This window comes from Fringilla coelebs, assembly GCF_963513975.1.
Source record: "Fringilla coelebs genome assembly, chromosome: 30".
Taxonomy (NCBI): domain Eukaryota; kingdom Metazoa; phylum Chordata; class Aves; order Passeriformes; family Fringillidae; genus Fringilla; species Fringilla coelebs.
The window spans coordinates 2,539,110-2,555,676 of NC_140056.1; the positions used below are offsets into that span (position 1 = coordinate 2,539,110).

The 16,567-nt window shown below is 63.5% G+C and overlaps 1 protein-coding gene across 2 annotated transcripts in view; it reads right to left on the reverse strand.

Moving 5' to 3' along the window:
* Nucleotides 1-673: 673 nt before the first annotated feature.
* POU6F1 (POU class 6 homeobox 1) overlaps nt 674-16,567 on the reverse strand; it is a 37,161-nt gene continuing 21,267 nt past the window's right edge. The window contains exons 5-12 of one of the 2 annotated variants that reach the window (XM_084223517.1): nt 14,277-14,371; nt 13,450-13,675; nt 11,369-11,541; nt 10,033-10,158; nt 9,662-9,901; nt 8,543-8,672; nt 5,228-5,399; nt 674-1,029 (exon numbers count right to left, since the gene is read on the reverse strand). In XM_084223517.1, the coding sequence (XP_084079643.1) occupies nt 684-1,029; nt 5,228-5,399; nt 8,543-8,672; nt 9,662-9,901; nt 10,033-10,158; nt 11,369-11,541; nt 13,450-13,675; nt 14,277-14,371 (1,508 nt within the window). In that variant the 3' untranslated portion in view covers nt 674-683. The remainder of the gene's footprint in view (nt 1,030-5,227; nt 5,400-8,542; nt 8,673-9,661; nt 9,902-10,032; nt 10,159-11,368; nt 11,542-13,449; nt 13,676-14,276; nt 14,372-16,567) is intronic. The other variant, XM_084223518.1, reaches the window with a different exon arrangement.

The window sequence follows — 16,567 nt, forward strand, 5'->3', positions numbered from 1 at the left end:
ACAGGTACAGGTGTGTGGACACAGGTATGGGTATGGTGGGCACAGGCACAGGTGTGCTGGGCACGGGTACAGGCACGGTGGACACGGGTACAGGTGTGCTGGTGGAACAGGTGACACAGGACAGGTGTGGTGATGGAACAGGTGACACAGGACAGGTGTGCTGGTGGAACAGGTGACACAGGACAGCTGTGGTGGTGGAAGAGGTGACACAGGACAGGTGTGGTGATGGAACCAGGTGACACAGGACAGGTGTGGTGGTGGTGGAAGAGGTGACACAGGACAGGTGTGGTGATGGAACCGGTGACACAGGACAGGTGTGCTGGTGGAAGAGGTGACACAGGACAGGTGTGGTGATGGAACAGGTGACATAGGACAGGTGTGGTGATGGAACCGGTGACACAGGACAGGTGTGCTGGTGGAAGAGGTGACACAGGACAGGTGTGGTGATGGAACAGGTGACACAGGACAGGTGTGGTGATGGAACCGGTGACACAGAACAGGTGTGGTGGTGGAACCAGGTGGCAGAGGGACAGAAGCAGTGCCCAAAGTGCTGCTGGCAGGAGCCCGGGCGCACCCGGGGGCGCTCCCAGCGCTCCCAGCTCGGCGCACCGGGCGCTGCCGGAGGCAGCCCCGGTCCCGGCGGCGGCGGCGGCGGCGGGACAGAGCCGGGCCGGGCGCTGCGCTCAGGGCACGTGGAACACGTTCAGCTTGCTGGTGTTCTTGAGGGTCTGGCGGCGGTTGCAGAACCACACCCGCACCACCTCGCGCTCGTAGCGCAGCTCCTGCGCGATGCGCGTTATCTCGGCGCCCGTGGGCAGCGCGTTGCGCTCGAAGTGCGCGTTGAGCGCCTCCAGCGCCTGCGGCGTGAACGAGGTGCGGCGCTTGCGCTTCTTGCCCGGCTCGCCGCCCACGAACTCCAGCAGGTGCTGCTGCCCCTCGCGCTGCCGCTGCTCCGCTTCCCGCAGCCACTTCTCCAGCACCGGCTTCAGCTTCTGCGCGCTCTTGGGCGTGATGTCCAGCTTCTCGAACCTGGGGACACAGGGACAGTCGGGGGGACACAGGGGACACTCAGCGTGATGTCCAGCTTCTCGAACCTGGGGGGACAGGGACAGTCGGGGGACATGGGGACACTCAGGGGACACTCAGCGTGATGTCCAGCTTCTCGAACCTGGGGGGACAGGGGACATGGGGACACTCAGGGGGGACACTCAGGGGGGACACAGGGGACACTCAGCGTGATGTCCAGCTTCTCGAACCTGGGGGGACAGGGACACTCAGGGGACATGGGGACACTCAGGGGACATGTCCAGCTTCTCGAACCTGGGGGGACAGGGACACTCAGGGGACATGGGGACACTCAGGGGACATGTCCAGCTTCTCGAACCTGGGGGGACAGGGACAGTCGGGGGACACTCAGGGGGGACACAGGGGACATGTCCAGCTTCTCGAACCTGGGGGGACAGGGACACTCAGGGGACACTCAGGGGACACTCAGGGGACATGTCCAGCTTCTCGAACCTGGGGACACAGGGGACACTCAGGGGACATGTCCAGCTTCTCGAACCTGGGGGGACAGGGGACAGTCGGGGGGACACAGGGGACACTCAGGGGGGATGTCCAGCTTCTCGAACCGGGGGACACAGGGGACATGGGGACACTCAGGGGACACTCAGGGGATACTCAGGGGGGATGTCCAGCTTCTCCAACCTGGGGGGAAAGGGGACAGTTGGGGGGACACAGGGGACACTCAGGGGACACAGGGGACACGGGGACACTCAGGGAAGATGTCCAGCTTTTCGAACCTGGGGACACAGGGGACATGGGGACACTCAGGGGACACTCAGGGGATACTCAGGGGGGATGTCCAGCTTCTCGAACCTGGGGACACAGGGGACAGTCGGGGGGACACAGGGGACACTCAGGGGGGGACACTCAGGGGACACTCAGGGGGGACACAGGGGACATGTCCAGCTTCTCGAACCTGGGGGGACAGGGACACTCAGGGGACACTCAGGGGACACTCAGGGGGGACACTCAGGGGACACTCAGGGTACACTCAATGTGGTGTCCAGCTTCTCAAACCTGGGGACACAGGGGACACTCAGGGGACACTCAGGGGACATGTCCAGCTTCTCGAACCTGGGGGGACAGGGACAGTCGGGGGACACTCAGGGGACACTCAGGGGACATGTCCAGCTTCTCGAACCTGGGGGGACAGGGACACTCAGGGGACACTCAGGGGACACTCGGGGGGACACAGGGGACACTCAGCATGATGTCCAGCTTCTCGAACCTGGGGGGACAGGGACAGTCGGGGGACACTCAGGGGGGACACAGGGGACATGTCCAGCTTCTCGAACCTGGGGGGACAGGGACAGTCGGGGGACACTCAGGGGACACTCAGGGGACATGTCCAGCTTCTCGAACCTGGGGACACTCAGGGGACACTCAGGGGGGATACTCAGGGAAGATGTCCAGCTTCTCCAGCCTGGGGGGACAGGGACACTCAGGGGACACTCAGGGGACATGGGGACACTCAGGGGACAATCAGGGGGGACACAGGGGACATGTCCAGCTTCTCGAACCTGGGGGGACAGGGGACAGTCGGGGGGACACAGGGGACACTCAGGGGGGATGTCCAACTTCTCCAACCGGGGGACACAGGGGACATGGGGACACTCAGGGGACACTCAGGGGATACTCAGGGGGGATGTCCAGCTTCTCCAACCTGGGGACACAGGGGGACAGTCAGGGGGGACACAGGGGACACGGGGACACTCAGGGAAGATGTCCAGCTTCTCGAACCTGGGGACACAGGGGACATGGGGACACTCAGGGGACATGTCCAGCTTTTCGAACCTGGGGCACAGGGGACACTCAGGGGACACTCAGGGGACACTCAGGGGACACTCAGCGTGATGTCCAGCTTCTCCAGCCTGGGGGGACAGGGGACAGTCAGGGGGGACACAGGGGACACTCAGGGGACACAGGAGACATGGGGACACTCAGGGGACACTTAGAGGGGACACAGGGGACACTTGGGGGAAAATGTCCAGCTTCTCAAACCTGGGGACACAGGGGACACTCAGGGGACACTCAGGTGACACTCGGGGGGAATGTCCAGCTCCTTGAATGTGGGGACACGGGGGCGACACAGAGGACACTTGGGGACACTCAGGGACACCTGGGGGGAATGTCCAGCTTCTCAAACCTGGGGACATGGGGGACACTCAGGGGGGACACAGGGGACACTCAGGGGACACTCAGGGGGTGTCTTGGGGGGTAATGTCCAGCTTCTCAAACCTGCAGGGACATGGGGACACTCAGGGGACACTCAGAGGGGACACAGGGGACACAGGGGACCCTCAGGGGACACTCAGGGGGTGTCCTGGGGGGTAATGTCCAGCTTCTCAAACCTGCAGGGACATGGGGACACTCAGGGGACACTCAGGGGGGACACAGGGGACACAGGGGACACTCAGGGGGGACACAGGGGGGACACTCAGGGGACACAGGGGACACTGGGCGGGGATGGCTTGGGGCTGACATCCAGCTTGTCAAACCTGAGGGGATGTGGAGGCCACGGGGGACCCTTAGGGGTGGGGGACAAGGGGACAGCAGGCTGGCACAGGAGGTGGCAGTGAGGGGGGAGCAATGCCCAGCACGCTCCTTGGCCGTTCCCTTCCTTCACTCTCGGTTTCCTTTTTCAGTTTCCTCCTCTGCCCCATTTTTCTCCTTTGCCCATTTCCTTCATTTTCTCATTTCCTCCTTTGCCCATTTCCTTCCTTTTCTCACTTTCTTCTTTTACCCATTTTCCCTTTTCTCAGTTTCCTCCTTTTCCCATTTTCCCTTTTCTCAGTTTCCTCCTTTTCCCATTTTCCCTTTTCTCAGTTTCCTCCTTTGCCCATTTCCTTCCTTTTCTCACTTTCTTCTTTTACCCATTTTCCCTTTTCTCACTTTCCTCCTTTTCCCATTTTCCCTTTTCTCAGTTTCCTCCTTTGCCCATTTCCTTCCTTTTCTCATTTCCTCCTTTTCCCATTTCCTTCCTTTTCTCATTTCCTCCTTTGCCCATTTCCTTCCTTTTCTCACTTTCTTCTTTTACCCATTTTCCTCCTTTTCCCATTTTCCCTTTTCTCATTTCCTCCTGTCCCATTTTCCCTTTTCTCAGTTTCCTCCTTTACCCATTTTCCCTTTTCTCAGTTTCCTCCTTTTCCCATTTCCTTCCTTTTCTCACTTTCTTCTTTTACCCATTTTCCCTTTTCTCAGTTTCCTCCTTTTCCCATTTTCCCTTTTCTCACTTTCCTCCTTTTCCCATTTTCCCTTTTCCCATTTTCCTCCTTTTCCCATTTTCCCTTTTCTCAGTTTCCTCCTTTGCCCATTTCCTTTTCCTCCAGTTCCCCTCCCTCACCCTCTCCCCCCTTTCCCAATTTTCCTTTTCCCCTCTTTCCTCCCATTCTCAGCTTTTCCTCCTTTCCCAGACTTTTCCTCCTTCTCTCCAATTTCCTTCCTCTCCTCCCTTTCTCCACTTCTCCCTTCCCCCCATTTTCCATCTTTTCCCCTTTCCCCCTCCTGTCCCTGCCCCTGGGCCTGCCCCAGGTGACTGTCCTGTCCCCTCACCTGCAGATGGTCCTGCCCCTGTCCCTGTCCCCAGGTGACATTACCTGCAGATGGCCCTGTCCCTGTCCCTGTCCCTGTCCCTGTCCCTGTCCCTGTCCCTGTCCCTGTCCCTGTCCCTGTCCCCAGGTGACGTTACCTGCAGCTTGCCCTGTCCCCAGGTGACATTACCTGCAGATGGCCCTGTCCCTGTCCCCCCAGGTGACATTACCTGCAGCTGGCCCTGTCCCCAGGTGACATTACCTGCAGATGGCCCTGTCCCTGTCCCTGTCCCTGTCCCTGTCCCCAGGTAACATTACCTGCAGATGTCCCTGTCCCTGTCCCTGTCCCTGTCCCTGTCCCCAGGTGACATTACCTGCAGCTGGCCCTGTCCCTGTCCCCAGGTGATATTACCTGTCCCTGTCCCTGTCCCCAGGTGACATTACCTGCAGATGGCCCTGTCCCTGTCCCTGTCCCTGTCCCTGTCCCTGTCCCTGTCCCTGTCCCTGTCCCTGTCCCCAGGTGACATTACCTGTCCCTGTCCCTGTCCCTGTCCCTGTCCCCAGGTGACATTACCTGCAGATGGCCCTGTCCCTGTCCCCAGGTGACATTACCTGTCCCCAGGTGACGTTACCTGCAGATGGCAGACTGGCTGTAGGCAGGGCCCTCGGTGGCCGTCAGGGCCTGCCCCACCTGGGTCTGGGTCAGCCCCAGCGAGAGGCGCCGCAGTTTGAAGTTCTTGGCGAATTCCCGGATTTCCTCCAGGTTGATCCCGTCCTCCTCAGCGCTGGGCGGGGCGGGGGGCTCTGGGGGGCACGGGGGGATGAGTGCCAGGGCCAGGGACCCCAGAGCCTGCAGTGCCCAGGTCCCACTGTGCCCAGGGACCCCAGAGCCTGCAGTGCCCAGGTCCCACTGTGCCCAGAGGAACCAGAACCTGCAGTGCCCAGGTCCCACTGTGCCCAGGGACCCCGACCCGCTGTGCCCAGGAACCCAGAACCTGCAGTGCCCAGGGGACCCAGAACCTGCAGTGCCCAGGGGACCCAGAACCTGCAGTGCCCAGGGGACCCAGAACCTGCAGTGCCCAGGTCCCACTGTGCCCAGGGACCCAGAGCCTGCAGTGCCCAGGGGAATCAGACCCAGCTGTGCCCAGGGGACCCAGAGCCCACCCAGGGGAACCTGCCTGGGGAGCCCAGAGCCCGCTGTGCCCCAGACCCCAGAGTCCCCTGTGCCCAGGGACCCCGACCCGCTGTGCCCAGGGGAACCAGAGCCTGCAGTGCCCAGAGCCCCCTGTGCCCAGGGACCCCGACCCCATGTGCCCCAGACCCCAGAGCCTGCAGTGTCCAGGGACCCCGACCCGCTGTGCCCAGGAACCCAGAACCTACAGTGCCCAGGAATGCAGAGCCTGCAGTGCCCAGAGCCCCCTGTGCCCAGGGACCCAGAACCTGCAGTGCCCAGGAATGCAGAGCCTGCAGTGCCCAGAGCCCCTGTGCCCAGGGGAACCAGAGCCCCCTGTGCCCAGGAACCCAGAACCTGCAGTGCCCAGAGCCCCCTGTGCCCAGGAACCCAGAGCCTGCAGTGCCCAGAGCCCCCTGTGCCCAGGGACCCAGAACCTGCAGTGCCCAGGGGACCCAGAGCCCACCCAGAGGAACCTGCCTGGGGACCCCAGAGCCCACTGTGCCCCAGACACGAGAACACGAGAACCTGCTGTGCCCGGGGACCCCAGAGCCCACTGTGCCCAGGGGAATCTGCCCAGGAGCCCCAGAACCTGCTGTGCCCCAGACCCCAGAGCCCACCCAGGGGAACCTGCCTGGAGACCCCAGAGCCCGCTGTGCCCAGGAACCCAGAGCCTGCCATGCCCAGGGGAACCTGCCCAGGGACCCAGAACCTGCAGTGCCCAAGGGAACCAGAACCCCCTGTGCCCAGGGACCCAGACCCGCTGTGCCCAGAGCCCACCCAGGGGAACCTACCTGGGGACCCCAGAGCCCGCTGTGCCCCAGACACGAGAACCTGCGGTGCTCAGGGGAACCAGAGCCCGCTGTGCCCCCGGATCCCAGAGCCTGCAGTGCCCAGGGACCCAGAACCTGCCTGGGGAGCCCAGAGCCCGCTGTGCTCCAGAGCCCACTGTGCCCAGGAGAACCAGAGCCCACCCAGGGGAACCTGCCTGGGGACCCCAGAGCCCACTGTGCCCCAGACCCCAGAACCTGCTGTGCCCAGGGGAACCTGCCCAGGACCCCAGAGACCGCTGTGCCCAGGGGAATCTGCCCAGGAGCCCCAGAACCTGCTGTGCCCCAGACCCCAGAGCCCACTGTGCCCATGGACCCCAGAGCCTGCAGTGCCCAGGGACCCCAGCCCCTCTCATCCCTTTTCCCCTGGACCCCAGAGCCAGCGTTCCCCCCTCTCAGCGGTTCCCTGGCTCTGGTAATCCCAAAGACCCCAGGCCCTGCTATCCCTCCTCTCAGCCCCTGCTATCCCCCTCCCCAGTTCCCGTTATTCCTCTGCCCAGGGATCTCAGACCCCATTTCCCTTTTTCCCACAGTCCCTCATCTCTGCCCAGGGATCCCAGACTCCGATCTCTCTTTCCCCAGCACTTTCCAGGGGACTCCAGTCCCTGTTATTCCTCTTTTCCTCTTCCCAGTTCCGTTATTCCTCTGCCCAGGGATCCCAGACCTTTTCCCACAGTCCCTCTTATCTCCTCCCCCAGTTCCTCTTATCTCCTCCCACACTTTGTTATTTCTCTTCCCAGGGATGATCCCAGGCTTTGACCTCTCTCTTCCCGACACTTTCCAGACCCCACTATCACCAGGGGACCCCCGACCCCATTATCCCTCTCCCCACACCATCCCAGTTCCCCCCATGCCCCTTCCCACTATCCCCCCTGAGCCCACCGCCCCTGTGCCAGCCGTGCCAGCCCCTGCCATCCTGTCCCAGTGCCCCCAGTGCCCCCAGTGCCCCCCAGTGCCCCCCAGTGCCCCCAGTGCCCCAGTGCCCCCCAATGCCCCCAGTGCTCCCCAGTGCCCCCAGTGCCCCCCAGTTCCCGCAGTTTCCCCAGTGCCCCCTGTGTCCCCCAGTACTCCCAGTGCCCCCAGTGCTCCCCAGTGCCCCCAGTGTCCCCAGTGCCCCCAATACCCCCCGTATCCCCCAGTGCCCCCAGTACTCCCAGTGCCCCCAGTGCCTCCAGTGCCCCAATGCCCCCAGTGCCCCCAGTACTCCCAGTGCCCCCAGTGCCCCCCGTGCCCCCCAGTGCTCCTAGCGCCCCCCAGTGCCCCCAATGCCCCCAGTGCTCCCAGTGCCCCCAGTGCCCCCAATGCCCCCCAGTGCCCCCAGTGCTCCCAGTGCCCCCCAGTGCCCCCCCCAGTGCCCCCCAATGCCCCCCAGTGCCCCCAGTGCCCCCCAATGCCCACAGTGCTCCCCAGTGCCCCCAGTGCCCCCCGTGCCCCTCAGTGCTCCTAGCGCCCCCCAGTGCCCCCCAGTGCCCCCAATGCCCCCAGTGCTCCCAGTGCCCCCAGTGCCCCCCAGTTCCCGCAGTTTCCCCAGTGCCCCCTGTGTCCCCCAGTACTCCCAGTGCCCCCCAGTGCCCCCCAGTGCTCCCAGTGCCCCCAGTGCCCCCCAATGCCCCTAGTGCCCCAGTGCCCCCAGTGCTCCCAGTGCTCCCAGTGCCCCCCAGTGCTCCCCAGTGCTCCCAGTGCCCCCAGTGCCCCCAGTGCTCCCAGTGCCCCCAGTGCTCCCAGTGCCCCTAGTGCTTCCAGTGCCCAAGTGCCCCCAGTGCCCCCAGTGCCCCCAGTGCCCCAGTGCCCAAGTGCTCCCAGTGCCCCCAGTGCCCCCAGTGCTCCCAGTGCCCCAGTGCTCCCAGTGCCCCCAATGCCCCCAATGCCCCTCAGTACTCCCAGTGCCCCCAATGCCCCCCAGTGCCCCCAGTGCTCCCAGTGCTCCCAGTGCCCCCAGTACTCACTGGCCACCAGCTGGCTCACGGTGGGGGTCTCGGGGCACGGCACGGGCACCGGCGATGGCGGCACCGACACCTTGGGCACGGCCGGGGGGCTCGGCCCCACCCCCGCGGGGGCCGGCTGGATGGGCTGGACCTGGGGGGGACGGGGGTGACATGGGGGGGACATGGGGGGACATGGGGGGACATGGGGGGGACCTGGGAGGGACATGGGGGGACATGGGGGGACATGGGGGGGACATGGGGGGGACCTGGGGGGGACATGGGGGGACATGGGGGGACATGGGGGGGACATGGGGGGGACCTGGGGGGGACATGGGGGGGACATGGGGGGGACATGGGGGGACATGGGGTGACATGGGGGGGACATGGGGGGGACATGGGGGGGACATGGGGGGGACATGGGGGGACATGGGGGGGACCTGGGGGGGACATGGGGGGACATGGGGGGACATGGGGGGGACCTGGGGGGGACCTGGGGGGGACCTGGGGGCGACATGGGGGGGACCTGGGGGGGTCATGGGGGTGACATGGGGGGGACATGGGGGGACATGGGGGTGACATGGGGGGGACCTGGGGGGGACATAGGGGGGGACATAGGGGGGATCTGGGGGGGACCTGGGGGGGACATGGGGGGGACCAGGGGTGACATGGGCGGGACCTGGGGGGACCTGGGGTGACCGGGGTGGGGCTGGGGGGAACTAGGGGGGAGCTGGGAGGGACCTTGGGGGACCCCGGGGGGATCTGGGGGGGACCCGGGGGTGACCTGGGGGCCTGGGGGGACCTGGGGGTGACCTGGGGGGGACCCAGGGGTGACCTGGGGGTGACCTGTGGGGGCATAGGGGCGACCTGGGCAGACCTGGGGGGAACTGGGGGGAACTGGGGGTGACCCTGACTCGGGGGGCTCAGGGGGTCTCGGGGGTCTCAGGGTGGCTCAGGGGGCTCAGGGTGACTCGGGGGGGGCTCAGGGTGACTCGGGGGGGCTCAGGGGGTCTCGGGGGCGGCTCAGGGGGTCTCGGGGTAACTTGAGGGTCTCAGGGTGACTCGGGGGGGGGTCTCAGGGTGACTCGGGGTGGCTCAGGGGGTCTCGGGGGCGGCTCAGGGGGTCTCGGGGTGTGACCTCACCTCGCTCTTGATGGGGGGCTCAGCTGTCCCGTTTTTCTTGCTGGGGGCGGGCGCGGGGGGGGCGGCGGCCAGCGTGGCCCCCGTGGCCAGCGTGGCCCCCAGCGTGGCGATCACCTGGCCCTGCGCGTTCAGCAGCAGCTGCGGTGTCACCGCTGTCACCTGCAGGCTGGGCGGCGCCGGCGCGGGGGCGGCCGCGGCCACCCCGGGTGGGGCCACGACCCACGGCAGGGTCCCGATCACCTGGGGGGGGACACAGCGCTGGGGGACCCGCAAAGACCCGCCCCGCCGGGGGGACGCGACCCCAGGAGCGGCCGGGACCCCCTCCCCAGGTGTGGCAGCCCCGGGGCGGGGCAGGGGGCCCCCCGCGGTACCTGGCCCTGGGTGGCGCTCAGGAGCTGCCCCGGGATCCCCTGGACGCTGGGGAGGGGGGTGGCGATCACGGGGGGGGCACTGAGGGACCCCAGGATCTGCGGCTGCGCCCCCAGAGCCGCCGTGAGCTGCGGGACGGAAACGGGGTCAGAGCTGGGCCAGCGGGGGCCACCGGGACCCCCTGGGATCGTCCCCCCCTCCCAGTGACCGCTGGAGTCCCTGGGGGACCCTAAATCCATAAATCCCGAAATCCCTAAATCCATCTGCTGGGAGCTGCCCAAAGCAGAGCTGCAGCTTGTTGGGATGGGGAAACTGAGGCAGGGATTGAGTTCAGGGAAAATGAGGCTGGGATCCTGCACTGGGGAAACTGAGGCAGGGATTGAGTTCAGGGAAAATGAGGCTGGGATCCTGCACTGGGGAAACTGAGGCAGGGATTGAGTTCGGGGAAACTGAGGCTGGAATCCTGCCCAGGGAAACTGAGGCAGGGATTGTGTTCAGGGAAACTGAGGCTGGGATCCTGCCCGGGGAAACTGAGGCAGGGATTGAGTTCGGGGAAACTGAGGCTGGGATCCTGCACAGGGAAACTGAGGCAGGGATTGAGTTCAGGGAAACTGAGGCTCAGATCCTGCGCTGGGGAAACTGAGGCAGGGATTGAGTTCAGGGAAACTGAGGCAGGGATCCTGCCCGGGGAAACTGAGGCAGGGATTGAGTTCAGGGAAACTGAGGCTGGGATCCTGCACAGGGAAACTGAGGCAGTGATCTTGCACCAGGGATCTTGTGAACCCAGGCTGGGATTGTGTCTGGGGAAACTGGACATTGCCTGGGGAAACTGAGGCAGGGATCCTGCACTGGGGAAACTGAGGCAGGGATCCCACCTGAGAAACAGAGGCTGGGATCCTGCCTGGGGAAACTGAGGCAGGGATCCCACCTGGGAAACTGAGGCAGGGATCCTGCCTGGGGAAACTGAGGCAGGGATTGAGTTCAGGGAAACTGAGGCAGGGATCCTGCCCGGGGAAACTGAGGCAGGGATTGAGTTCAGGGAAACTGAGGCTGGGATCCTGCACAGGGAAACTGAGGCAGGGATCCCACCTGGGAAACTGAGGCTGGGATTGAGTTCAGGGAAACTGAGGCAGGGATCCTGCACTGGGGAAACTGAGGCAGGGATCCTGCACAGGGAAACTGAGGCAGAGATTCTGCACAGGGAAACTGAGGCTGGGATCTCGCTCTGGGGCCCGGGGCTGGGATCCTGCCGGGGGAAACTGAGGCCCGGACCGGCCCTGCCATTCCCGGGGCTCCCCGCGGCCCCGGAGCCCGGCCCGGGCTGGGCTCGCTCCTTACTATGCCGGGGTTAAAGGCCAGTCCGGCGATCTGGGGCTGGACGGACACCGGGGGCTCCTTTGGGGGGGTGGGCGCCGGGGGGGGCTGGGGCAGCAGCGGGGGCTGCCCCGGGGGCGGCCGCGGCGCCGGGACCGCCGGGACGGCCGGGACGGCGGGGCTGAGCACGGCGGCGGCTGCGGAGAGACGGAGACACCGTCAGTGGGTGGCAGCGGGGACAACGCGCCCGTGTCCCCCCCCCCCACCCCATCCCCGGCTGTCCCCTCCCTCCCCGGGGGGGGCTCACCTACGGGGAACCCAAAATCCCCCCGACACACCTGGCACAGGTGCAGGGTCCCTAAAAACCCCCAGAGGTGGGGTTGATTCCCCCCCCCCACCCTTCCCCACCTGCAGGTCTCCCCCTCATGTGGCGGGGGGGGGGCACAGCTGGAACCCCAGATGTGCACCTGGAGTCCCAAATCTGCACCTGGAGCCTCAAATCTACACCTGGAGCCACATCTGGAGTCCCAAATCTGCACCTGGAGTTGCACCTGGAGCCACACCTGGAGCCCCAAATCCGCACCACGAGCCCAAAATCTGCACCTGGAGCCACACCTGGAACCCAAAAGCTGCGCCTGGAGTCCCAAATCTGCACCTGGAGCCTCAAATCTGCACCTGGAGCTCCAAATCTGCACCCGGAGTTGCACCTGGAGCTGCACCTGGAGCCTCAAATCTACACCTGGAGCCTCAAATCTACACCTGGAGCCACACCTGGAGCCCCAAATCTGCACCTGGAGCCACACCTGGAGCTCCAAATCTGCACCTGGAGCTACACCTGGAGCTCCAAATCTGCACCTGGAGCCACACCTGGAGCTCCAAATCTGCACCACGAGCCCAAAATCTGCACCTGGAGCCACACCTGAAACCCAAAATCTGCACCTGGTGCCCCAAATCTGCACCTGGAGCTCCAAATTTGCACCTGGAGTTGCACCTGGAGCCCCAAATCTGCACCACGAGCCCAAAATCTGCACCTGGAGCCACACCTGGAGCCACACCTGGAGCTCCAAATCTGCACCTGGAGCCACACCTGGAGCTCCAAATCTGCACCTGGAGCCACACCTGGAGCATACACCTTCGATACTCAAGTCCCCCAAATCCAAGCTCATTTCAGAGCCCTCCTGCAGCCACACTGGAGCCCCAAATCCACACCAGGTGTCACACCTGGAGCCTCAAAGCTACACCAGGTGTCACACCTGGAGCCTCAAATCCACACCAGATGTCACACCTGGAGCCTCAAAGCTGCACCTCAATACTCAAATCCCCCAAGTCCAATCCCGTTTGGCTCCTGCAGCCACACCTGGAGCTCCAAATCTACCTGGACCTCACCTGTTGCAATCATGTGCCACACCTGGAGCCCCAAACCTCCATCAGGTGCCACAAATGCAGCCCCAAATCTCCATCAGGTGTCAATTCCAGAGCCCCAAATCTCCATCAGGTGCCACACCTGGAGCCCCAAATCTCCACCAGGTGCCACACCTGGAGCCCCAAATCTACACCAGGTGTCAATTCCAGAGCCTCAAATCTCCATCAGGTGCCACACCTGGAGCCCCAAATTTCCATCAGGTGCTACTTCTAGAGCCCCAAATCTCCTTCATGTACCACACGTGGAGCCCCAAATCTCCTTCAGGTGCCCCTCCTGGAGCCCCAAATCTACACCAGGTGTCAATTCCAGAGCCCCAAATCTCCACCAGGTGCCCCACTGGAGCCCCAAAGCTGCACCTTTGGTACTCAGATCCCCCAGGTGCCCCACTGGAGCCCCAAAGCTGCACCTGTGGCACTCAGATCCCGCAGGTGCGAGCCCACCGGCTCCTGCAGCCGCACCTGGAGCCCCAAAGCTGCACCTGTGGCACTCAGATCCCGCAGGTGCGAGCCCATCGGCTCCTGCAGCCGCACCTGGAGCCCCAAAGCTGCACCTGTGGCACTCAGATCCCGCAGGTGCGAGCCCACCGGCTCCTGCAGCCGCACCTGGAGCCCCAGCTCTGCCCGTTCTCCTCTCAGTCCCCGGTGCCGCTGCCGGCGGTCCGGGCGGGGTTACCTGCGGTTACCTGTCAGATTGGCTACGGGCGGTTTGAAAATCGCCCCCGCAGGTGCCGCCGGCGTCAGTCCCGGGAGCGCGGCGAGCGTTGCTGTGGGAATTGTCACCAGGGCCAGCGCCTGCTGGCCTGTCACCTGACCTGCAATACTGATGGGGATAAGAAGAGGTTGAGTAACTGTCCCTGCCGGAACCATTACTCCTGTCACACCTGTGGCTAAGCTTTCCTGAGCCAACACCTGCGGAGATAAATGAGATTTGAAAGAGAAACACAAATCAACGCCCTGCTCAGCATCAGGGAAACCCCCGCGGGGCCCCCCCGCCCCGCCTGGGACACCCCTCTGGGGAGGGGGCAAAGGGGGAATCCCCGGGGAATCCCTCTTGTGGGGGGGGGCAAAGGGGGAGCCCCCCTGAACTGGGAACCCCTGGGGGAAGGGGGATCCGGGGGGCTCCCTGGTGAACCTCTGGGGGAGGGGGGCAAAGGGGGAGCCCCCCTGAACTGGGAACCCCTCTCCGTGGGGAGATGGGGGGGGAGCTCTGTGAACTGGGGGGCACTGAGGGGCTGTGGAGGAGCCTCTCTGGAGGGGATTAAGGGGGTCCCCCCTTACTGCTGACCCCGCTCTGATGGGGATGGGGGGCAGAAAGGGGATCCCCTTTGCCTCGGGGTCCCCCCTAACTCAGAACCCCTTCCCCATAGGGACACAAGGGGCACCCGGGGCCTCCCTTCCCCCCCAGGTCTGCGTGGGGGGACAAAAGGGGTCCCCCTTACCTGGCCACCCCCTGTCTGCGGCCACCTCCCCCGGGGTCCCCCCTGGCCCCCCAGCCCCGGGGGACAGTTACCTGCGGGGTGGCCTGCACGGCCAGGTGTGTCACGCCGGGCTGGCTCGGGGCGGGGCTCGAGGCCACCGGGGTGGGCGACGCTGCTTTGGCTTTACCTGGGGGAGAACAGGCGGGGGTGAGACGGAGACCCCCAAATTCTGCACAGCCGGGCAGTGAACGGCCCCCCCAGGTGTCCTCAGGTGCGCTCAGAGCCCGGGGAGGGGACGCAGGAGGGGCAGGGACCGGGTCACCCCGGTGGGACCAGGGCGGTGACAGCCACCACCCCCCGGGGGTGACCTCCTCCTTCCCCCGGCAGGAGGGACGATGGGACAGGTGACCCGCGACAGGGGACAGGTGACAGGCGTGTGTCCTGCCGGGTTTGGGGCGCTGGCCAGAAAGCAGTGAGGAATAAAGCGGGAGCTCCCCAAAACGAGAGACGCCGGGGGAGGGTGGGGGAGGACCCGCAGCAGGACCGCGGAGCAGCCCAGGGGACACAGCCGGACACGGCCTCGGCTCCCGGGGAGGGACCCCGGAGCGATCCCGGGAGGGAGAGACCCGGGGGAACCGGGAACGATCCCGGGAGGGAGAGACCCGGGGGAACCGGGAACGATCCCGGGAGGGAGAGACCCGGGGGGAACGGGGAACGATCCCGGGAGGGAGAGACCCGAGGGAACCGGGAGTGATCCCGGGAGGGAGAGACCCGGGGGAACCGGGAGTGATCCCGGGAGGGAGAGACCCGGGGGAACCGGGAACGATCACGGGAGGGAGAGACCCGGGGGAACCGGGAGTGATCCCGGGAGGGAGAGACCCGGGGGAACCGGGAACGATCACGGGAGGGAGAGACCCGGGGGGAACGGGGAACGATCACGGGAGGGAGAGACCCGGGGGGAACCGGGAACGATCCCGGGAGGGAAAGACCCGGGGGGAACGATCCAGGGCAGACCCGGGGAACCGCTGGTAACGATCCCGGGAGGGAGAGACCCGGGGGGAACCCGGAACGATCACGGGAGGGAGAGACCTGAGGGGAACCGGGAACGATCCATGGAGGGAGAGACCCGGGGGAACCGGGAACGATCCCGGGACGGAGAGACCCATGGGAACCTCCGGGAACGATCCCGGGAGGGAGAGACCTGAGGAACTGGGAACGATCCCGGGAGGGAGAGACCCGAGGGGAACGGGAACGATCACGGGAGGGAGAGACCCGGGGGGAACGGGAACGATCCCGGGAGGGAGAGACCCGGGGGGAACGGGAACGATCCCGGGAGGGAGAGACCCGGGGAGAACGATCCAGGGGCGACCCGGGGAACTGCCGAGAACGATCCCGGGAGGGAGAGACCCGGGGGAACGACTCTGGGAAGGAGAGACCCCGGGGGAACCGGGAACGATGCCGGGAATGGGAGACCCGGGTGAGACATAAACTTTAAAGAATTCAGAGATTTTAGAGGATCTAAGATTTTAGTTAGAGATAAGCTTTATTGGAGTTAATTAAAATAAATGGGTAGGCCTTGATGAAGTTAAGAGTTGGTAGTTAGCTAATAATTGATTGCTTGTCAGCACAATGTTTGGTTAGCTGGGTTTGTAATGAAGAATATGGGAACTGATAAATGGCTTTAGGAACATCAGACAATTGTGGCCTCCTCTGTCCTGAAACCAACTGAGGCCAGGGAATGGGAGTCCTACCAAGGGTTCATTTGTCACATTTGCATTGGAAAGGTAGAAGGGTCAGAAGGAGGAGGACTTCATTTACTTCCTCATTTTGGGACCCCTCCCCATGAAAGGGACCACCGACCCATCTCGAGGAACAAACTCTGCGTGCTTAATAGCTTTTGAACTAATTACCATGCTTAATAGCTTTTGAACTAATTACCATTGGAATGGGATGTGCCAGAGTTATGAATGTGCATTTGTATTTTGGGTATTCAGTACTTGTATTGAATGGATATCTATGGGTATCAAAATCCATAGATTCTGGATATCAAAATCCATAGATCAATATCCGTATTGGGAATGGGATGAACCAAATTTATGCATTTCCATTTTGGGTATTCAATACTTCTATAGATAAAAGGACTCTGTAATCACCTGTAAATCACAGTGTGTATTTGGGAGCTATCCCACAATAAACAAACACTTTCTAACTCTAAACTGTCAGAGAGTTTTTGGATATTGGTACTAGATCAATATCCATACTGGGAATGGGATGTCCCAGAGTTATGAATTTGCATTTGTATTTTGGGTATTCAATACTTGTATTGAATTGATATCTGTGGATATCAAAATCCATAGATCAATATCCATATTTGGAATGGGAT